General features: G+C 29.7%; 1 protein-coding gene and 1 pseudogene across 2 annotated transcripts; both read right to left on the reverse strand.

The window, feature by feature from the left end:
• Nucleotides 1-434: 434 nt before the first annotated feature.
• Nucleotides 435-4,263, reverse strand: LOC145583860 (amino acid transporter AVT1I pseudogene; annotated as a pseudogene). Its single transcript, XR_014100316.1, has 3 exons — nt 4,085-4,263; nt 1,216-1,823; nt 435-950 (listed from the first exon to the last, which is right to left on the reverse strand). The product of XR_014100316.1 is annotated as an amino acid transporter AVT1I pseudogene (transcript).
• A 15,825-nt stretch (nt 4,264-20,088) lies between these two features.
• Nucleotides 20,089-24,620, reverse strand: LOC145586208 (uncharacterized). The gene is made up of 6 exons (XM_081642981.1): nt 24,471-24,620; nt 23,014-23,378; nt 22,784-22,907; nt 22,397-22,692; nt 22,202-22,318; nt 20,089-20,749 (listed from the first exon to the last, which is right to left on the reverse strand). The coding sequence occupies exons 2-6, from the start codon at nt 23,370-23,372 to the stop codon at nt 20,737-20,739; spliced, it is 909 nt and encodes a 302-aa protein (XP_081499107.1). The 5' UTR covers nt 23,373-23,378; nt 24,471-24,620; the 3' UTR covers nt 20,089-20,736.
• Between the last annotated feature and the right edge of the window lie 818 nt (nt 24,621-25,438).

Consider the following 25,438-nt stretch of genomic DNA (forward strand, 5'->3'; position numbering starts at 1 on the left):
TGTTCGCAAAATTTCCTTTTCTAATACACGCCTAATAGTTGGGAATTGGGATTATTATATAATAACTCATAGCTGAATTAATATGGGAAGACCATCAATCATTGAATTGGGATTAGTCATGTGAATTTTATTCTATTGAAAAATATATTGGACAAGGGTAATTTGAGTCTTATCTCTATAAGGAAATTTGCATAATAATTTATTCGTTTTTAAAACTCACTTATCATTGCAAATTTCAACTAACTATTACTCAATTAAATTGAAATTTGATATTTGTAAAGTATCAATCAAGATGAATGAAACAAGACATTTGTTCACAATATGATATTGACCATGCAGAAAAAGCTAAAACAAATTAATTAGTTGAACATATTGCACATTTACACAAACAAATCTTTCATACAATGTGTAGCATCTAACAATATATTAAATAATTAACCAACAGATCCTTGTATGATTTGTACTAAAGAAGTATAAGTACCAAATATTGCTATCAATACACTCAATACAACAATAGTAACCACTAATAATCCCTCACCTTTCATGTAATTGCCTGAAATTTTTATATAGCACAAGCATGGAAGTGTGATTGATGCAGTAATGCTTAAAAATGCTCCTACTAGAGACATGAGATACCCGAAAAACGGAACAACCAATGCTACAATGACTTGAGTAGCAACCAAACTTGTTCTTAACACAAGTTTGAAATGCCTTTTCTTGTGAAGATTTGGGAACCAGCTCTCTGTAGAATTCACAACAGGTTCTAACATCAGCGCATACTTGGATAGAGGATTAACCAACGTCGTATAGATTGCAATTTTGGAGAACATTTTATCAGTTGGAAGGTTCAGAGTTATTTGTGATTCAACTTCCGAACCATACATCAGGTATCCAATGATTGCCATTGATGCATAACCAATAGTCGAGCAGAGAAAACAGAGAAGTAGTACCTGCCATTATAAAAACACAAACTCAAGAATTCAGAGATTTGCACATTCTTATGTAGCATTACTTGCTTGCTTATGAGTATTGCTAGATTTCAATCAAATAGGCTTCATTTTTTTTTTTTTTTTTTTTTGAATTTTCTTTTTACAAGAATCAAGTGTGTAACAACTATATAGAAATAATCGACGACTACCATCTCTAAGGACAATCCTAAGTTTGAAGTAAATGATAATATAGACAGTATACAAAATATTAACTAAGAAAGTTTACCTTAGAAAACTGATGTTTTTTCTGCATTGAGTTGTACAAGGTAGGAAAAACAGGATGCGCGCAATAGCAGAAGCCATACAAGCTAACTGAAGTAGGAATGCCTGACCAATTTAGTACATCACCCTTACTGTGAAATCCAATCCCATCAAACGTTCCAACACATAAAATCGACACAACAATCACTACAGAAGCGAGGACACCAGTAGCAGAGATGTACGAAAGAATACTAAGATTATCCAACCAAACCGAGGGAAGAATTATAAGGGCAATAAGCAGAACAAAACTCTCTCTTCCTCCAAGTTGCAGCCAAGAGGTTTCTAATTTTAGACCAAGAAAAAGGTTATGCAGATTGTCGCCTTCTAAGATTAGGAAACCTGTTACGACTAAGTATAACTCTGTGCACATAAATACTGATGTTATTGTTCTTCCGATCTTCCCAAATGCACGCTCCCCTATATCAGGGTATGTTCTTATGCTTGAATCAGCTTCCATACATCGTTTTATAAGCAAACCTGTGTAGAATGCTGCTGTCGCGACAATGAAGATCAGTATCAGACTTAACCAGCCACCTGATGCTAGGGCATATGGTACTGATAGAATTCCAACCCCTGATACATTCATAAAGTAAGATGAGAAAAAAAAGTTAAAAATGTATGTTTTTTTTTTTTTTTTTAAAACCAAAAGTAGACAATCTAGCACCAAAGAGGCAAAGAAACTAATTTTTTTTTTTTTTTTTTTTAAAAGTTTCAATCATTTATTTTTTAATCCGATGAATTACCATTTATTAAATAACTAGGTTAGTCTCGTGGTTAATCCCGTGCTATGCACGGTTTTATAATAAGAATTGAATTATAGACTTTTAACACATATTGAAAGAAAATAACTACTTCCTCCGTTTTCCTAATTAATTTTTGAATAAATATGAATATACAATTTCCAAAAGTGCATAGTTTTCATATTTAATTAGGAAATTTCAATTAAATTATATTATTAACTATTGTTAACAAATCATAAATAACTAAATAACATAATATCTATAGAAAACCCAAAATTTAAAAATTCAAATGGATTTTAATTTTCAAAGCAATGTTAAATATGGTAGCTAGTAAAGGAAAAATATGACATCATCTATGCATTTTGGAGGGAAAAAATAAAATAAGAAAGTGACACGTAGGCAATGATGACATCAGCTGTTGTTATTTTAGTATATATAAATAGATACTCCGTAGAAAAGTTTAATTCGAAAAAAAAAAGTCAATTTTTATTCCATTGAATCAAGTTAATAATTTAGTTCTAGAGAATGGTTCCGTTTAGGGGCACGTTTTAGATAGCGGTTAGCATTTGCACCAAGTCAAAACATTAGTAGGAAAATATATGAAAGTGATGATTATTATTTCAGTTTTCTTATTTATTTCACTTTTTTTTTCATATAAATAAACTATTGAGATTACTTCTATAAAATTTAAGGGTTTAGATTTAAAACAATTATAGTGGCTACAAATTTAGTATAACCATTGAATAGTCTTCTTACTATTTATACTGTATTTTTTTATCCAAAAAAAAAAAAAAACCTATCTTAGAAGTAGGAGAGGGAATTTTTTGGGAAACCCCTCCTAAAATTAAGATCTTAGCCGCCAACTAGGTGCTAAACTGCTAATGGTCCTTCTACGGCCGGGCAGGAGCAGGAGGCTTTCGTTGCTTTGTGAAACCAGCCTCACACGGTCCCCTCCGCTTTAGCTCCCATGAAGACTGGGGCCTTCGCCCAACCCACAATGGTCCAACTCCTAACTTTGTGTTTAATTTTAGTATCATATGATAACCTCAAAATATGACCTTTATGATTTATGAATCATTTGTTCTCTCCATATTTTCGTACATCGTGTAAAAATATACTACCTCCGTTAAATATTACGTGCAATTTTAGAATATTTTATATTTCACAAAAAATATCCTAAAATTGGACTAACATTTAACAAAAGCAATATATTATGTTTCATTTTAGTGTATATATCATGTTAATGATATAAAAATTATCAAATTATGTAGCAAAATTTTTACCATTCAATATAAAGTTTTCAGTATTGACTTTAAGTATATTACTGGACCCAAAAGATTTAGATATTATCGTCCCAAAACTAGCTTGGATAAGCAGGGAATCCCATCTCCCTCTCCTAGATTTTTGATCTCTACACTCATTATAATAAAGTTATTTAGTTTTTTTTTTTATTTATTTTTTATTTTATTTTTATTTTTTATCATCTCATTTTAATAAGTAACAATTTTTTGTGTTTTATTTATTTATTTATTTATTTTTATTGTTTAAAAAGCTAGCCACAAAGATAAGTGATGAGATCGATTTCAAAACCATCTAGACTGAGAGAGAAACTCTAACTAATTGAGTAATCCCTCAGTTTATCATGCATTTGTTTGTTCTTCTCCTAATAATGAGTACTTATTTCATAATGCCTATGTTTGATACTTTGGATATGTACAATATAATTACAAGAAGTTAATCTTTAAATGCACTCAAATGAATTAAATGAAAATTTAATTGTCTCCTAAAACAAATAGAGTGAGGGCTACAAATAATTCAACGAACATTATACCCTAGTAAAAGAGACATACTTAATTGCATAATCGTTTTTTGTTTTAATTTTTTTCTGGTGTTAAGAGAGCCACAAGGACAAGTGATGAGCATCGATCACATGATCACTTGCAATCGGGAGGAAAACTCTAACTACTCTAGCCATCCCTTTTTTTGTTTTAATGAAATATACATTTATGCGTACCTGCGTGTTTATATTCTAACAAGAGGATGTGCTTATTAAGTAGTCTGTAAAAACCTAACAAGAAGTGAAAGTGAAATAACCTGAAAGGGCGTTTAGGCCATTGAAGAAAGCTTTGAAGAAAGAGGAGTCGCCTTCGTTGGTGGAATGCTTGTGGTTTACTTCCCATTCATTCTCATACTCCAAAAGAGGGTGGCTAAGGCTAATTATAACTCCCTCCATTGCCATATTATTGCACCAATAAAATTACGAGGAGATGGAGAAGAATAGCTTCTACAATTTCTAGTATTTGTACTACATAAAGTTTATTAAAATTTTAATACTTTTTTTAGACATATATAGTTTATTACAACTTTATATTGGGTGGAAGTGGAACTTTAACAAACTACCAATAGAATACAAGTATAAAAGAAAGAAACTTTAATTATTTTGGTAGTGCTTTTGACAAAAGGAAAAAATAGGAACTTATGATAATGTCAATTATATCATACTACCTCCGTTATATATATATATATATATATATATATATATATATATATATATATATATATATATATATATATATATATATTTTGGTGTTTAGAGAGCCACGGAGGTGAGAATCGATCTCAGGATCTCCTGAAATCGGGAGGAAAGCTCTAACCACTTGAGTTATCCCTCACTCTCACCTCCGTTATATATAGTAGTTATAACTTTAGTAACTTTGGGGTTTATTTGTTAGACATAAAATATTAGTTGCAACTAATATTCCCTCTCACACTAAAGTATATTTTTTTTCGTTTTTTTTTTTACTTAACATACAGAAATAAGCTATTTCTTTTGCACAAATTCTTATATGTGTTTGGTTACACTGTGTGGCTAGCCATCATAGGGGTTACTTCATTAGTGTAATAGGAGTTATTTAATCAAAGGGGTTATTTCGTCAGTGTTATAAGGTTAATAAGTCTGTGTTATAGGAGTTACTCAGTTAGTATTACTGGGTTTACTCAATCAGTGTTATAATGGTTACTCAATCAGTCTTATAGGGGTTACTTTGTTCTTTTATAAGTGGCCATATGGTGTGGCCAACCACACATAAGACTGGTTGTTAATAAATCTCACATCTGATTTTCTTTAAATTTAATTTAATACGCACCTAAGCTAGTAGATAAACTACGATAAATATTATCAAACGTAATCTTGAAATTGTTCTTTTTGATGTGAATTTTTGACACAATAAAATTTAATAATTGATATGTATTGATACATTATTGTCATAAATATGTCCTATCATATAACTAATATATAAAGCTAAACTTTTAGCCAGGTCACGAGGTAGCGACACTTGACGTTCCAACTTTTCGCCAAGTGTTGCGCCACGTTGGATAGATTTAAATAGTGTTCATAAGATAAAAAAGTTAGTTTAGAATTCTATTTGAATAGAATTTTAAGATAAAATTGTTAGTTTGGAGTTTTATTTCTGATTAAATACCAATATTTCAGATGTACAATTATAATTTTATTCAAAAAAATTATTAGATTATAATTCTCAAAAATTACCATATAAATTTATTTTTTATATCATAATTTTTTTTGGAGCGAAGGAAGTAGTTCAAAGCATAAAGCATATATATATATATATATATATATATATATATATATATATATATATATATATATATATATATATATATATATATATATATATATATATATATATATATATATATATATTAATCGATCGGTTAAAATAATATACTTCACAATCTAATAGAATATTTTATTACTATGTAAACCTGTCAATTAGGGTCGGGTCATGAGTCATCTCGGATTGGGTCAATTCAGATTACGAGTCAAAAAATGTTCAACCCTTGCCCAAAGTTTTGGGTTCGGGTCAACCCAACGGGCTTTGAACATTTATTTTATTTAATGTATTTTTTGCTAATTTTTTAATTTTTTATTTTTTAATGTATTAAATCGAACATTTCCACCAACATTATTATTAGTCATTTCTTACCTATTAGATAGCAAATCATTACAAAAGCACATCAATTCTTAACTAATTTTGTATCAATGATATATTTTAAAATTTAATATATAGATTAAAAAATTATCTTAAAATTCAATAAACAACCTGGAACATCGCACAGGGCACAAAACTAGTATTGTATAAAATCAATAGAAGTTTTGCATGTATCGGGTGTACGGTAAATTTAATGTACATATGATTGTTGTATACCAAAAGTTATCAATATTAACACAAAAGTTACTATAAGGCCCCGTTCACTTCACCTTATTTTTGCTGAATTGAAATTATTTTTACTGAAACAAAATTATATTTGCTGAATTTAAATTATTTTTACTGAACTTAAATTAATTTTACTGAAATAAAATTATTTTTGCTGAACTGAAATTATTATTTTTTTTACTGATTTTCTATTATAATTCTTCTTTAAGAAAACTGAATTTTACTAAATTGAACTTATTTTTACTGAATTGAAATTAATTTTACTGAACTGAACTTATTTTTACTGAACTGAAATTATTTTTACTTAATATTATTTTTTTAAGGTGAAGTGAACAGGACCTTAATCTCATAAAAACTACTCGTACTACCTAGTTATTTTTATTTTTACAAATTTACCATTAAACTATCACAAGTTATCTATATTACTCAGCACAAACTTTTAAAAAAATCGGGTGGACAATAATTATTGTACATCCATTATAAAGATATTCTAAAGTGATCAAAAGTTACCTCTGAAATAAATATATTACCCTAATATGCATAAAAGTAACCCAATACAAATAAAAATTATCTACACTTTATTAGTAAAGAATCACACTTTAAATGACTAAAAATTAATTATTAGTGATTGAATGTAATTAAATTACCTTTATAAAACTTTTCTTGTTGTCTATTTATATAAAAATTGTATTATGTTTAAAGTTACCCAAAAAAAGGCAAAAAATTACCATAAAATTAGCTAAAAGTTACCCAGAAAAAGGTAAAAAAAATACCCTAAATTTAGCTAAAAGTTACCCTTATACTGCTCAATGTACACTAATTAGTATAAACCGGGTGTATATAAAAGTTTTTCATTACTCAATTACTTTAATTCTCACAAAACAAAACATTAATTACCCAAAGTTGCCCATGTTTCTTTCTATTATTCTTCCGGCCACAAGTAAATTACTATACATTTGATTCTGTAAAACTTTTGCCTAAAGTCAAAAAGGGCGCTTAATTTGGGACGAGGATGGCTCAATCTTTTTTTATAGATATCAAGGCAATATTAATCACGTGATCAATTTGATTGGTGAGTTGTATCCACTTTTGTTTTACTTACTGATTGATTGGTTTTGGGATCGTTTGCTAGAAACAAAGTTGCTGTGCACGGTGCACCGTAAGAATGGTACAAAGATTTTTGACATATATAGTGCAATTGGCTAAGCATACTTTTACGGCTCTTGAAGTTCACGAAAAATCAATTATTGGAGACTAAAGATATCATTCTATATTATGAACTATTTTTTGTTGGTTAAAAATGGGAAGCTTTGTTATCTACTCTCGTCTAGAACATACTCCCTTCATTTTTAAATATTTATTCTACTTTTTTTTTTGGCCATTTTTAAATATTTGCTCTATTTTCTTACTCCCTCCGTTTTTTTTAAATGCATCACTTTGATTTTTGATAAAGTATTGTGTAGAACGGACTCACGTGAGTCCGGTCATACAAATAGAAAAAAAAAATCTTAATTGTCAAAAATTAGATAATAATGATCGGATATTAAGTTATAAATATCATATATTAGATTAAAAGTATCAGGAATTAGATAATAATGGTCAGATATTAGGTTATAATTATCAGATATTAGATTATTATAATTATCAGATATTAGATTATAAATGTCAGATATTAGGTTGTAATTCTCAGAATTTATATTATAATAGTCAGATATTATATTATAATTATCAGATATTAGATTGTAATTGTCAGATATTAGATTAAAAATGTCAGAAATTAGATTATTATAGCCAGTTATTGGTTTATAAGTGTCAGATATTAGACAATATTGATCAGAATATTTGAAACAGGGGAACTCATAGATCGAACGCCGCTTACTTCCCTTGATTATCTGATCCTTGTTCCTCTCACCTTTCTCTCTTACTCTATCTCTCTCTCTTATATGATAATCTGAGCTCTACAACAATGGTGATCAAGAGAGTCCACCTACCATCGCTACTTAGCATAAGTATGTTCTTTCTCATTCGTTGTTCTTCATCAATTTAATCCTAATTAAATTAATGAATTTGAGTCATTGAAAATCCTAAATTCAAACTGGGTCCATTTTATGACGATGGCGGCGTCGCCGTCGTCGTCAAATATTTTAGCTCCGCCGGGGGAATATTGAGGTGGTGGTTTAGGGGGAAGAGCCGAAGAGGGAGGGTGATGGCAGTGGGTAGGTCAGAAATGGCGGCATCATTGCCGGCGTGGAGGAGAGGGTGGCTGATTCTGGGTTGTGTGTGGCCGTATGGGTTGCGGTTTGTGATAAGGTGGGTGCGTTATGAACTGGACTCACGTGAAATGGACTCCCACAAAACCTTCTCTTGATTTTTACACTATTCACCTATCATAGTTGACTTAATTTTTTTACCTCTATAAAATAAATAAATGTTATTATATAATATATCATTAGATTCGTCATAATGTCTAGTTTCATAATATAATTTTGTTATAATTTTACTAATTAACAATTAAAGATTTTAATGGTCAAAGTTACGTCTCGACAAATGTGCCGGTCAAACTAATGAAAAAAAACAGAGGGAGTATTTGAAATCTTTTTACAATATTTAATTCATTGCTCACAACTAATGAACCCAACATAAATCATATTTTATTAATTTCATATTCTCTCTCAACTACTTTTACTTTTTACAATTTTTCATTCTTCCATCTACCTCACTATCTCTTTATTTTATTACTTTCTCCAATTTTTCTCCTAAAACTCCGTGCAAAGAAAAATAGAACAAGTATTTAAAATCGGCAATAGTTGGTTCGTACACCCAGGTGTACCATGCGCATAGTACACCCAGATTAAAGCGGAAAGAACATAGCTAATAAATGTAAAGAACATCATCAAATTAAAAAAGAACACGTCATTGAAATATAAAGAACATGGTAAGTTATGAGAAACTAATTTTAAAAACAGGTAATAGATAGTTACTAATTGTTTTTTACCACGCATTTAATGTCAAATCATTTCAAAATATTGACTTTTCTAGAATTTTTCTATCTAAGATTATTTTCTTCTAAAAATAATTCAAGATTTCATTTTCAAAAATTTAAAATTTTATTTTCAATATACTTTATTTTAATATTTAAAAAAAATATGTATAAAAATTAATCATATTTTTCACCGTTAACAGAAAAACATAAGGGATGAAACAAGAGAGCACAATGATTATAAAAAAAAACATAATACCCAAAATAATATAAGGTTTAAAGCAAACACATATTAATATTGAAGAACATATTACCTAAGTTAAAAGAACATAATTTGTATTATTGAAACCCAGCAAAGAAATTTTTTAATCTACATATATTAAAGTACACTGTTTATAATGTAAAGAACATATAGTTCATATACGAAGAACATATTGATCAGATTTAAAGAACATGTTTCCATTCCAATAAAAAAAAGAATATGAATCCAAGAAACGATAAAAAAACATTTATCATAACACGAAAAAATCATCTTTAACCTCAGAAAATAACACAAAAACAGGACCAAAAAATTAAAAAAATATATTTTCTCTCAACAGTGAATTAATCAATTACATCATTAAGAGATTATACGATAAAATCAACTCTATTATAACATTGAATCACTTTGAAATTCAAAATTTACCATGTTTTCTCTCTCTATAAATTCAATTTCTCTCTCTTAACAAAAAACAATGAAATTCTATTCACCAAAAGTAATCTATTAATATATAAAATGTAAATAATAAATCAATTTCATGAATCAAGGAATACAAATAACAAATCAACCCCTTAAATCATGGAGAGAATCGTTTTGATTTTTTTTTTTGCTCATGTACTTTAATTTGTATGAAATGTTCTTTCCGCCTTTTTTTAATAACCTTTGTATTATGACCGGGTGTACCATGCTCATGGTACACCTGGGTGTATGGTGAAATTTTCAGAAAACGGAGGGAGAATATTTTTCCTTTGTAAGTTTGTATCTCTCTAAGCTAAAACAAATATCGAAATGTGTTAATTAAATATTTATGGTGCAATTAGTTTACAATATTATATAAATAACTAGGTTAAAAACTCGTATAATGCACGGTTGTTAAATATTTTTGAAAATAATATTACAAAATACTACATAAATATATTAAAGATATTTAGAAATATTTCATTTGGGTATATATGGAATATGATCGTCAAACTAGAAAGAAAATATCATAAAGGAATTGATAGATTACTTAAGATTTGCACAAAAAAAAAAAAAAAAAAAAGAAGAGAGAGAGAGAGAGAGAAAAGCGTGAAAGGCAGAAAAATAATGACAAATGTCATGAAAGGGTTTACTTTTAGTAGTAGATCCATAGATTATGGCTATGTTAATATTCTTGTTTTTTTTTAGGAAATGCTATGTTAATATTCTAGGTGTGTGATTTAATTAAGTGTATCTTGGTTGTACAATCCTAATCTTGTCCTATATGCTTCTTAGTTTATTAGCTATATCTTTTATGGAAAGTCTTCATACATGTATATACTAATATATTTTTGATGTATAGAAAGTCTTCATACATCAAATATATATATATATATATATATATATATATATATATATATATATATATATATATATATATATATATATATATATATATATATATATATATATATATATATATATATATATATATATATATATATATATATATAAATGGAATCATATGAACCACATCCCTTATGTGAGAACCCTATTATATGTGAGGACATATTAGAATCGTTGGATCAATTGCATCCAATGGCTACAATTTATCCCAATCAAACATCATTTCAAAAACAATTTTCCAGCATTTTCTCTCTCCTCCTTCATTCGATGCGTCATTTTCTCTCTCCTTCTTCAATTTCTCTGCTCCCTTTCTTACTGCTATTTGCTTTGATTCTTCATCAATTCTTCTTCAAACTTCTTTGATTTTTTGTCAAGGTGATTTTCGTTGATTTTAGTTTGATTTTCATTGATTAAAGTTTGATTTTCGTTGATTTTAGTTTGATTAATTAAGGTTTTCCTCAATTTTTTTTTTTTGAGATTTTTGGCAATTTGCGATTCAATACCCGTTCGAAATGTTTGCTCATTTGACAAATGAGCAAAAAATTGATTGCTCATTTTCCAAAGGTTGATCAAAGAAATGCTTGCTTATTTTAAAAATGAGTAATTAATTATTTGCTTATTTGACAAATGAGCAAACTAATGGTTGCTCATTTCACAAATAAGCAAAGAAATGCTTTTTATTTAATGAATTATTAAAGAAATCTTTGCTCATTTGACAAATGAGCAATTAAGTTTTTGCTCATTTGTGATATTAGCAACTAAGTATTTGCTCATTTGACAAATGAGAAACTAACTATTTGCTCATTTCCTAAATGATAAAAAAATTGATTACTCATTTCCCAAATTAAATGATCAAAGAAATTTTTGCTTATTTTACAAATGAGTAACTAATTATTTGACAAATGAGCAAACTAATGGTTGCTAATTTCATAAATGAGCAAAGAAATGCTTGTTGATCAGAAAAATGTTTGCTCATTTGAAAAATGAACAACTAACTATTTGCTCATTTGACAAATGAGCAACTAAGTTTTTGCTCATTTGTTAAATTAGCAATGAAGAAGAGGAAGAGAGAAATAGTCGATCTTCAATTTTTAGTTTCCATTGTAATCCCACCTTCAAGCTTTGAAGAGAAAAAGAGGAGTACAAATTGTACGCAATCTAGGTTTGGGGGCTGATGCGTTTGTTTTAAAATTACATTATTGTCATTACTAGTTGAACAATCTCAGCTGTTAGATTTAATACAATCTAATGGCTGAGATTTGTCCTCACATAAAGGATGGGTTTACACATAGAGGGTGGTTCTCACTGGATCCTGACATGACACTAAAAGCCAAAAACATAATACTAAAAGCGAATTTGACATGACACTTGTCATGTTCTGATTAAAAAATTTCCCACCACTTTAACTTTCCTTTTTTTTTTTTTTCTTTTTTAACAAATCTTAATAAATATTACGGAGTAATTTAATAAATCCTGTAATATTTAAGTTTCAATTTGACAACTATATACAAAGTATATTCTATATGCATTTAATGAAAATATTTAAACATATCATTTATATATTGTATAATAGGTATTTTTCTATAATAAACAAACATATACTAGTAATACGTATAAGATAATATATTAGAATAATGTACTACGATCGTACTTTGTTTCATTATACATTGTTTTTGTCTTTGAAAGTTTTTTTACTCTAATCAGGATTGACACTTTAGCTTTTATTATATATTGGTTGATTTATTTATAATAATAACACTATAATTCAATAGCTATAAACATAAAATAAAAATTAAAAAAACCTTGATTAGTAATTATCCCAAAAAATAAGTCAATTAAATTTGTATAAAACATTGTGTCGGTCAAAACATGCAAACAAAATAGGGGCATATGAGATTATGAGGTATATAAGTTTATTGCACAGGTTCCTCTCCAAAAAATAAATAAATAAATAAAAGAAAAAAAGTACATTGCAGTATTGCACGGGTTATAATTAACATAAACTCTAAATTCTTATATAAAACCCTATAATCATCAAATTTACGTTTTTTTAAATTTTTAATAATTAATACGGAGTAACTTTTTTATATTAATATAATATAAGACTCAAGTTTGTTTTTTTTTTTGGGAAAAGAAATTTATGTATTTGTTTCAATAAAACAATATTGATAATAACATTGTATTTCATAATTGGGTTACGTAAAACCTGTGTGTTGTACGGGGCTTAAACTAGTATTAATATATAGACCTATGGCCCTGTTCTTTTTTATCGCATCTTGTGTTCAGCTAGTCAAACCATGTAGTGTTAGCTTGTAAAAGAACAAAGTATCCCTTATAACACTGATCAAGTAACGCATGTAATACTAATTGACTAACATTTATAACATTCATTGAGAAACCCTTATAACACAAATGAATATAACTCCCATGATGGTTAGCCCCACAAAATTGGTGGTTCTTTTTGCCTAAATTTCACTTAACTTAAATTAATCTTGTAGAACTAAAATTATTTTTGTTGAATTAAATTATTTTGTTGAACTTAGATTATTTTTACAAAATTTAAATCATTATTATAGATTTACTTTGTATTTTTTTGATACCGATTAAAACTTATTTTTACTAAACTTAACGTATCTTTACCAAACTAAAATTATTTTATTGAATTTTAATTATTTTTTTTACTGATTATTACTCCCTTCATTCTTAAAGTCCATCTCATTTTGAATGTGCTCGTTTTTCAATGCATTATTTAAACCACAAGCATTGTTGAATACAAAATAGTAAAAATAAAAAGTATAACAATTGAATATTAATAAACTAATTATTAAAAATAATAAAATAAGATCAACCCAACATGACTATATATATTATGTTTTATATATTGAAAGTAATTTAGAAGATGATCCTATCTTATGAATACTCCAATGATTCTAATTAAATACGAAAAATAAAAAAGATAGATGCAATATTGATTTAAGGAGAAGAGAACTTCTTATATAATCGTGGTTGATGACTAATATAAAGATACGCCCTTTGTAAGACTATAGGAACTTGGAATGTGATGCTTATGTAAAAGATGTATTTTTATAGGTTATCTTATAAAGGATATTACTTATATAACTAAATTGAGCAAATGAGCACCAAGGGTTTGTTGTTCGTAATGGTGTCTTTAATTTATAGAAAAAAATTTATATTTTCAAAAAATCATATAAATAAAGCATACTTCTCGAATATTTGAGAAAATTGACAATAAATGTGGTTCGTCCCTCATTTAATTGAGGCTATAACACAAAACTATATAGCCAAGACAATGTGTCAAAGGTGGTTCATATACATACACAAACCTTCTTTTGTCCTCACTCAAAAGTTATTGATATATAGTAATTGATATATATCACTCAAAAGGTACCTTTATCTTGCTCTAAAAACAATACGTAAATCAATAATTATATATCAAAAAAGACATCAAAAATTGATGCTTGTAAATTTCTTGTGTGTCCGTAGTATTTCTTTTATTCTTTCATATAATTTTTGGAAAAAATTTATTAAAAGGAAATTAATTTAAAATAATCTTTGTTATTAATGTGCAATAAAAACGTGCCTTTTAAAAAAAACATTAAATGCAATTGGTTAATATGGAAATGAGAATAACCTATTTTTTTAAACAAAAAATGAGAATAACTTTTAAGAAACTTCAATCTTAATTAGGATTTTTTTTTTTTTTTTTTTAACTTTTATAATAATCGTAATTAACTTTAGAAGAACTTTGTTTAACTTTCAAATTAATGTGTAGTATTTTCTTCTAGAATTTGTTATACATACTGCATTTCAACACCTTTTTACCTGGGGTTGACCACACCCATTATAGGAGTTATTTTGTTAGTGTTATAGGAGTTAGGCCCCGTTCTTTTCACCTTATTTTTGCTGAACTGAAATTATTTTTACTGAAACAAAATTATATTTGCTGAACTTAAATTATTTTTACTGAACTTAAATTAATTTTACTGAACTGAAATTATTTTTGCTGAACTGAAACTATTTTTACTAATTTTCTATTATAATTCTTCTTTAAGAAAACTGAATTTTACTGAACTGAACTTATTTTTACTGAAGTGAACTTATTTTTACTGAACTGAAATTAATTTTACTGAATTGAACTTATTTTTACTGAACTGAAATTATTTTTACTTAATATTATTTTTTAAGGTGAAGAGAACAGGACCTTAGTCACTGTGTCACAAGGATTATTTCGTCGGTACTTATAGAGGATACTCATTTAGTATTACAAGGGTTACTTGCTTAGTGTTATAGGGATTACTTTGTTAATTTATAAGCGGTCATATGAAGTGACTAGCCGCACCCAAAACATCCTGAAATTTCACTATTCAGTTTTTAACAATCCAAAAAAATATAAAATAAAGTGATTCACTTAAATAGTTGGTTTACTCTTCTTATTTACAAAAAATAGTGTCCAACCTAAATATGTTATCCTTTTCATTTTATTAAAACGTATAAATTTATAATGAATCAATCTTCATCATAAACTAAATTCTTACGAACTATTGTAAAGGAAGGACAAACTAAGAATAAAAAAATTATTTTCTTTTCCATCCCCTTTATTATAAGTTTATAAATACCTTCTTAGATCTTCCTCCTTAAAATGTTCTTGTGAAGTTGTGCTGTTATAGTGATAGTTCCATGAAATTAAGTACGTAACTACACTTGGATTTGTTAAAAAAGATTTAAAAAAAAAAAATTATGGGATAATATATAAATATTTTTTTAAGTACAAAAACAAGCCAATGCAGAAATCATTTAATAACACGTGGTATATATTCTTATGGAAAATTTTTCTGCCTAAATGACTTATGTAATCATTTATTTCCTATTTTTCACTCAAACTCCAATACTGAATTAATAATTCTTTAAAAATAATGAGATTATGACTTTATGAGGGGCTCGCCCTAATTGATCTTCATGATCAACATATTTTGTCAATCTAGTGCTTACTCACTCAGCTCATACTAGCCAGCTCATACTTGTGCTTTAGCAGCCGCTTAATCACCAAGAACGCAAGCCTAGTTCCTAACTCTGTTTATCAACACTAAGGTTCTATTCACATTTATTGAACTGAACTGATTAGAGCTGAACTGAACTAAATAGAGCTGAAATGAATATTTTATGAGAGAAGAAAATTAGGAGCTGAACTGAACTGAACTGAAGTGGACTGAATTGATTGGAGCTGAACTGAACTGAATTGAACTGAACTAAATTAAGCTGAAGTGAATAGACCCTGACAATAGTGTCCAAGCTACTAACTCCATTGAATCTACCACACGATTATCTTCATCATGTCCAAGTTTAATCCATTAAACCGTCCACTGATACCATTGGCACCACCATCTCCGGCGGCAGAACGAAAACCTAGGAATAAAAGGTGAAATTAAGGGTTTGGTCAACCCCAAAGGATAAGGGTGATCATTTCACCTTGAAAATAATAACCTAGGGAGCTTTATCAAGGAGCTCTTGGACATAATTCTTGCCAATGTTGGTGGATGAGTGAGATCAATTTACGTACGGACACCACCACCACCCATTGCTGGAGTCATAGCTAGTTGTCACCCAGCACTGATTTCTGTTTCATTGTCACTGCTACACCCTCCATTGTCACTGCCATTTTTGAGACTTTGAGAGAGAGGAGATAGAAAGGAGTGTTTTTGAGATTTGGGGCTTTGGCCCTAATTTTGTTGTTAACCCCATCAAACGTTGTTAACTAATTCAATATTGCGTAGATAGCAATATAAACACGTCAATATACATGTCCAATGACACTATTATCCTTGACTTAATAATGAAAAGACACCATCACCCCTATGTTTGACAAACTAGCAATTTCCCCTTTGTGAGTATACAATGGCAGATCTAGGGAGTACACAGAGGTACATCTATTTGTAAACCCCATTCCAAAGAAAAAAAAGAGACCGCCTGTATGATATAACAAGTCTCTTATAGTACCACTGTATAGACAAATCAACCCGCCACAGTAGTTGTCTACTTGTCTTGTCCTTTTTTGTTAAAATAAAAGAGTAGTTGTGCTAGCTAAGTATATGAATAACCCTGGAAGTGTTATTGAGCTGATTTGCCACTTTTCCAGTTAAACCTAGGTGAATACTCAGCTCAAATCTTTAGGACTAAAAGTTACGGAGTATTACTTACACTAGGGTTAAAACAAATTATCAATAGGCCTCCTAAACAATATATCAGACCACTCTTTTAATCATGAATTTAAAACAAAAAAAATTGAAAACTAGCGGCCACTACAGTAATATCTAACGAGTCCTTTATTCTTTTAATTAGATAAGTATTTTCCATATCGACGATATTATATTAAACTACTCGAGATGAAGAGTCAAACATGATGTTGACATGATATTCACATAAAAAAGAGGATTTTTTCTTCTTCCAATTTTTACAAATGTATTAGTATATACGTAGTATATAGCAAAACATGAACTATATACGTACTAGAATGTAAAAAGAGAAAGAACCTGAAAGAGCGTTTAGGCCATTGAAAAAGCCTTGAAGAAAGAGGAGTTGCCTTCTTTTGTTGAATTTTTATTCTTATTGTTTGCCTCCAATTCATTCTCCAAAAGAGGGTGGCTAACCATGATATTTTCACTCACTCCACCCTCCATTCTTACTATACTACCAGATAGAGGAAAGAGAGACTCTCCAAGTAATACCTCAAAAAATTTGATGTTAATAATAGCTATCATTTTCAACTTTTTCAGTTTTATTTATTATTTTTATTTATTTATTTATTTTTTAAATCGAAGTCATGTATATCACTTACCATAGTTGTTTAGTCTTAAAGTAGTCAATACATAAGAGCATATCTTATCTACATTAATACGGAATTACATTTATTGCTCCTTATATTACACATCTAAAATAATGAGAATTGATATACACGTGGCTGTAGATGTGGAGCCAAACGTAATAAATTAACGAAATATTTAAATTTAACGAAATAAATTCATATTTTTAAATTAACTCTTGATCTTAGCATACATAGCTAAATTGAAAATTATTTGTTAAATGGTTATATACTTACTACTTTGAATTAGGCTTGTATATGTCATCACTTGAAAATTTGTAGTCTAGTTGATTAATAATATAAAAACGGACACTTGAGATAGAGCCGTAGATAAGTATAATAATAAGGCCCCGTTCTTTAGAGCTGCTCTGCTCTGCTTTGCTCTGCTGAAATCTGCTCTGCTTTGCTCTGCTGAAATTTACTTTGCTCTGCTCTGCCCTGCTTAAAATTAATACTTAATATTGAATTATTATAATAATAATGTATATTTAATAATAATAATAAATAATTAATACTTAATGATAATAATAATTAATATTTAATAATAATAGTAAATAAATAATATTTAATATTTAATAATAATAATATATAATTAATATTTAATAATAATATAATTAATATTTAATAATAATAATATTAATAATAATATAATTAATATTTAATAATAATAATATTAATAATAATATAATTAATATTTAATAATAATAATATTAATATTATTAATAATAATTAATTTTTAATAATAAAATTTAATGATGATAATAATAATAATAATAATAATAATATTTAATATTTAATAACAATAATAAATCATTACTATTATCATTATAGTATTAGTAGTAGTAGTAATAATAATTGTAATAATAATAATAATAATAGTAATAATAATAATTGTAATAATAATAATAATAATAATAATAGTAATAATAATAATAGTAATAATAATAATAATAATGATGATGATGATGATGATGATGATGATGATGATGATGATAATAATAATAATAATGAAATCTGCTCTGCTCGGCTCGGCTCTGCTCTGCTCTGCTCTGCTTCAATCTGCTCTGCTCTGCTTTGTTGAAATCTGCTCTGCTCTGCCCAGAAGCTCAAAAGAACAGGGCCTAAGAGTGTTTTGAATTACCATGATCACCTTTTGATATACTCGTGTCTTTTACGACACAATATTAATCGCATTATTATGCATTTGATCGACAACAATAGCATGCAAGCTTGATTGTATTTTAGCATATGAAAAAAATTCATATGGTAAGAATGATACGAATGTTAATGGACATAATGCGTCAGTCCTATTTCAACACCATTTGGCTTGTTGTACCATGCACTAGATAACTTGCCAAAGAAGGACCATTGTTTTAACGATTATTGAGGTCCTTCGCGAAAACAAAATTATTGGATTTTCGCATTAAATGATACTCCGTACCTATCTACATAAGGCATAACCAGCTGCTCCTTTTTTTTTTTTTTTTACAAGGTAAAGAGACGAATCTTATTAAATCAGCATCTCTTAATAAGTATAAGAAAATCATTACTACTAAACAACTCCTAAAGGGATTTGATTCTAAGAGGGTCAAGACGTTCAAGTTATGAGACCAAAACCTTACCACTAGGCTAACTAAGCCTCGCTCGTTAATTGCATACTTTGGTGGACCATAATTGGTTCTCTTTCAACTGACTACACTTTCGTTTCCCATACTTGCGCATTGCCTCGTGTTTCCTTGCATCAAGAAGAGGCATAAGGACTACGTTTTGGTTAGATGAATCAGATAAACGAATAAATGTACTGATAGTTAATTTGAATGAAGTTATTAAGTGAAGCACCTCCTCCACCTTTATGTTTTTCTTTACTACTCCCTCCATCCCCAAAACTTCGACCCTTTTAGCCTAATTTTAGTCTCAAAATGATCGACCCATTTGCATTAAAATACCCACCAATTTACAACAATATTTGTGCAAAATTAGCTTCTCCACATAAAATTTTGTTTTTTCCTGTATTTTTAATACTTTATCTCTCTACTTTTTTACAAACCCTATATAAATTTATTCTTCCAATATGTTTTTATTTCCTTTATTTAAGTTTCTCAATAACCGCGAAATCAACCCAAAAGAGTCGAAGTTTTGGAGACGGAGGGAGTATAAGTTTAGAACTTCATAAAATCAACACCACTAATAATTATAGCTTCAATTGCTCTCCTTTGAGTGTCTCAGCAAACTCAATAATCATCGGTTTTCATCAAACCTGATGCAGTAGCACACTTTTTATCCATCGGCAGTATAGCAACAGTAATGTCTATCAGTTTCGCTGATCAGCCTACGATAAAACATATTAAGAATCTTAACTGCTGTAATTCGCATCCGGACTGAGTTAACTGCATCTTTCTGGGTGTAGATTAGAGGTAATGCTGGGAAAATGGAAGCACCCATGTCACCATCAAAGTTAAAGCCAGTCAGATGGGCAGTAACATTACAAGTCATCATTCCACGTATTTACACTATTAGCCGATACATGTAGAATCAACAACAATAATAACATAACTGTCGTAGCATAAAGTAGAGCATCAATGACAAACTAAAATCACTTTATACTTGCAGAATCGGACACACCACAGAACTTCGACATGGCTTTTATCATTATTTTCCTCATCTCATCTAGGTACTCCCGCTGTCTCCTCTCATTCTCTTCACGCTCCTTCTGCAGCCGCTCATCCAATAGTCTCTCCATCTGTGCCTTGAAAGCTTCCAGCTGTTGTTGGTGCTGTGTACTCAGTTCCTGGCACCTCCTCTCATTTTCTTCTCGTTCCCTTTGTATCTGAGAGGACAATTGAGCAACAGATGGGTAGTAAGTGTTGGATGAGCCACGAACCAGTCGGGAGCGCTTATTACCGTAGTACATGTCTACACTGATTCCCAAACCCGGTACTGTTCCTCTCTTTTTACCACCAACCGTATCCAAAAATATTTGATTTGGATCCTTCTTAACACCCTTCTCCTTACATTCCTCCACTGCCTTTAGGTAGGCATCCTATTTTATTAACCACCACAATTCAAGTGAAAAAGCTTTAGATTCAAAAAATGGCCAGAATGCTTATATCCTTACCATTTTACATGTTTTTAATCAAATGAATGAATTAACATCCATGACATGCGAAATATACTTGGTCATAATTTTCTACAGATTGAAGCAACGTGAATATACTACATATAGGGAGCATTTATGATAAAAAGGAGTAAAAATAGCCAAAATAGCTTTTACCTTTCCCACTTTTCATGTTTTTAGCGAAAAGCATGAACTAACAACTGTGACTAACCAAATATACTTAGTTATGAGTTTCTATAACTTAAAACCACATGAATATACACATAATATAAACTAAGATTTAAGAGCAAAAAAGGAAAAAAAAAAAAAAAAAAAAAAAAAAAAAAAAAAAAGGTCTAAAAATAGCCAAAATGACTTCTATCCTTCTCATTTTCCATTTTTTAATCAAATAAATGAATTAACAACCATCACATGCCAAACATAGTTTGTAGAGCTTCTATGACCTCAAACATGAATATGCTAAGTTACTAAGTTTGGGCCTTGGGGAACATATAGGAACAAAAAGGTTAATAAATGCCCAAAATGGCTTCCACCTGTCTCATTTTCCATGTTTTTAATCAAATGAATAAACTAATACCCATGGCACACCAAATATACTTTACGAGGTTCAATGACTTGAAACATGAATATGCAAAGTTACCAAGTCTTGGGAGCATATAGAACCAAAATGGTTTCTATCTTTCCCATTTTCCAAGTATTTAGTGAATTGAATGATCTTAGACCCATGACAAACCAAATATACTTAGTTATGATCTTGTATAACTTGAAACCACAGAAATATGTAAAGTTACTAAGTTATAAGAGCATATAGGACCAAAATTGGACAATAATGGCTTTTACCCTCCATACATTCCATGTTTTTTAGTCAAATGAATGAATTAACACCCATAACATGTCCAACATGCTTAATTATGAGTTTTTATACTCGTAACTTAAAACCACATGAAAAGGCCAAATTACTAAGCTTTGTTGGCATTTAGGACCAAAAGGATAAAAAAAATGACCAAAATGGCTTCTACATTTCCCATTTTCTATATTTTTAGCCAAATGAATGACTAACACAATAACACGCACGACATGCCAAATATATTTTGTTATGAGTTTGTATGACTTGAAACCACATAAAAATGCAAAGTTACTAAGTTTTTAGGGCATATAGGACTTAAAGGTCCAAAAATGACCTGTATCCTTCCTATTTTTCATGCTTATAATCAAATGAAAGAACTAACACCCATGAGATGTTATACATATATTTAGTTATGAGTTGTAAAGACGTGCAATCACATAAACATACCACGCTAATAAGGTTTGGGAGCACGTAAGACCAAAGTAGAAATAAATGGATAAATGCATGAAACGCGAAATTAACTTAATTACCGTGATCCGCTTAGCTTTCGAACTGCATGGGATACTACCTTTGCCAGGCACTTCCTTAAAATGTGTTTTGAGGTATAGCTCTGCCGCATTAGGAAGTACGCCATTACTCTTGACAGCCTTGTAATTTGAAGTATTTCAAAGTTAGTAAAAACAACAATGCTACTTAAATATGAGTTATATCTATCTTAATCTTACCAGCCGCCTAGCATGCTCCTTAGCTGAAATAGAACCTTGGAAATGGGACGGTTCAATTGGATTAGATAGGGAACCGCCCCTACGGTTCTTTTTAGCTTGCTCTGATTTTGCTTTGAATTAGGATCTTCAAGGATTTTCATCCAACCTTCATGTACATGTTCCGCTAACCATTTCGGCTTCTTACCATTGCACTTCTGAGTGACATAGTAAAACAGCTCCCTCAATCGTTTAGCAGCTTTAATGGAATACACCCTCCTAACCTCGGCGTCTAACTCAGGTCTCCATGTGAATTGACGCTGCAATGTCAGACCACATTCACACTTTCAAAATTAAACAATAATGAAATTTTAATCATTTGTTCACAATAAGATAAAACATGCAATTAACCTCAAACAAGGTCCACCAATGTGCTTTTGTGACTTCATCCACCTCTGTGTAATTTCTATACGGTTCTCGCAAGTATCCCTGAAATATTTCAGTAATGGACCGACTAACGCGGTTGTCATCAAACCTGACATAGAAGGAAAGGGAACAATTAGGGTGCATTGCGGGCGGAAACGATCATACAATTACAGTCTTAAATTACAAAAACATTCACAAACCAATTTAAGCCATACCAAAAGCCATCGGGGTCCAACTCCCTGGAATGGGGTGAGGATTCTCCTTGCTCAAACTGAGTCTCAGAAACTACGATTTCAGTAGCACCAGCATCCTGGGTCTCCTCTTCATCTAATGATACAATTAGGGGTGTGTTTTGCGCTGGTACAGGCTGGGAACCGCTACGACCCTGTTTCTGGCTGCCACCAAAACCTCGTGATCGGCTTAACATTTGTACGGGTTCAGTGGCACCAGCATCATCCTGGGTCTCATCTTCATCTAATAGTTGAATTTCCTGTAAATTTTGCGCTGGTATAGGTTGAGAACTGCTACGACCCCGGTTCTTACTGCCACCAAAACCTCGTGATCGGCTTAACATTTGTACCTGTTACAGGGGTTTAAAAAATTGAATGAACACCCAAATATGTTTGTTTGGTTTGTTTCCAAAACCCACACAAAAAAAAAGGTTTTACAAATATCACCATAATTATTGAGAACTCAAGCATAAACAAAATAAAGGCATTCATCATATCTCAAAAACTAATACATCTATACATATCAAAACTAATGTGAAATTACACATAAAGTCAGCACTACAATCAACAAAACAAACGAAGATCATCGTCCTCATCATCACCACTATCGCTTGAATCAAAACTAAACTCATCCTCTACATCATCCAAAAGGATCCCCTCGACAATATCATCATCACTTTGAGCTTCATCATCACCAATGTATTTCCGGTTTAACTTGAAAAATTTCTAAATCAACGGGAGTGACCTATCTATCGTCTTAAACACAGGTAGGGTGCTAAATACACCTGACATTTTCGGTATGACAACACAAAAGGAACGTACTTTAAGCATTTCTTCGTATGATAAATCTCAACAAGTTTGCATTTTTCATGAATGTTCATTCCTTTCACAGAAACATCCACTTGAATTTGAGCAAAACTGTCATATACACTCCAATATTCTTCTCCAATATTCTTTGTATGGTTGATCGCGAAAATGTCATATACTCTCCAATTTGACCCCCACAGTGGAAATGAAGGAAAGTTTAAAAAAAAAAAAAAAAGAAAAAAGAAAAAAAAAAAAAAAAGCAAATTTAATTCTACAAAGAATTAATCCCAGATATTTCAGAACTAAGACTATCCTATCCTAGCACCCCTATAAAACCAATAATAAGATGAAACTAAACTTCAACCCAGAAAAATCACAATCTAATTTGATAGTTCAATTCTAACATTAATGGGTTCTGCAACACATTAGCAACCAAATTTGATTCAATTATCAAGTTTCTAGCAACATAATCGCTGATTATAATCTTTCATATAATCCCTTAGTAGTAATTAGAAACAATAGTTCAAATTTTCAAACCCTAAACTTACAACACTGACAATTAAATTATAATAGATCAAAGATAAACCCTAGATTGTGAAATCGACATGATCATTACAATATAAACAACAAATTACCTCAGAAACTGCTTCAATGGGGGATACAAGTATCAGAAGGCGCTTCAATGGAGATCGTTGAGTGCGCTTCAATGGAGAACTGTGAAGAGAGGTGTTTTTTTTCCTTATTCACAAAATCACAATTAGAGCTGTTCAATACTTCAATGGGTTGGAGCTCCATTAAAACCTTAACCCGGCCCAGGAAAAAATGGGTCATGTCCGTCCAATAAGGGATGAATCTTATTTATCTTAAAAGCAAGTTTAGCGCAATCTTGTCTTAAGACTATAATCCATTGCTACATCAGTTATTAAGTTATTTTTTTTATTTATAATTATGTTAAGACTCTTTAAGACTCGATCAGATTTATATCCTTATCCCTAAATTCACTTAAAGACTTCTCATATTCTCATACCATATATTATTATATTTTTTTAAATTTATTTTTTACTCTTAGTAAATAAAAAAAAAAAAAAAAAAAAAAAAAAAAAAAAAAAAAAAATAGGGTCCACACTCAAGTTTTAAGTTAAGTCTTGAATTTTCAAGACTCAACTTGAGACTTAGTTAAGATTTCTCAAGAAAAATGGGATCAAATAGAGAGTCTTGTCTTAAGACTCAAGTTTTAAGCTCTTTCCATGTATTTTCTATCCAAGAATTAATACTAAGCTAATAGTATATCCAAGAAGTTGCTCTAATGCTTCCTCCGTTTATTTAATTGCATCACTTTTAGAGCAACTCCAATGGCTGTAGCTAGGGATTTGCTTGCAATTTTCAAAAGTCTCTAGCTACTAGTTTGACCATTAGAGCTAAAAAAAATACAATTAGCTTGGCCTTGCAATTTTCATAAGTCTCTAGTTACTAGTTTGACTATTGGAGCTAAAAAATACAATTAGTTTGGACAGGCTAATTTGCTTGACAAAAAAGTTTCCAAAATTATTGGAGATTAATATATTAAAATAATTAAATTTCTAGGGCTAATTGAGAAAGTCAA

The sequence above is a fragment of the Chenopodium album genome, chromosome 16, assembly GCF_948465745.1.
Source record: "Chenopodium album chromosome 16, dcCheAlbu1.1, whole genome shotgun sequence".
Taxonomy (NCBI): domain Eukaryota; kingdom Viridiplantae; phylum Streptophyta; class Magnoliopsida; order Caryophyllales; family Amaranthaceae; genus Chenopodium; species Chenopodium album.

Bases quoted from the DNA above. Each gene is read 5' to 3' on its own strand.
- LOC145586208 (XM_081642981.1), bottom strand. From the start codon at position 23,372: ATGTTAAGCCGATCACGAGGTTTTGGTGGCAGTAAGAACCGGGGTCGT. The intron at 22,693-22,783 runs GTTAATTGCATG...CTGACATTGCAG, and splicing joins ATTGGTGGACCTTGTTTGAG to CGTCAATTCACATGGAGACC. The intron at 22,319-22,396 runs GTAAGATTAAGA...TCAAATTACAAG, and splicing joins AGGAGCATGCTAGGCGGCTG to GCTGTCAAGAGTAATGGCGT.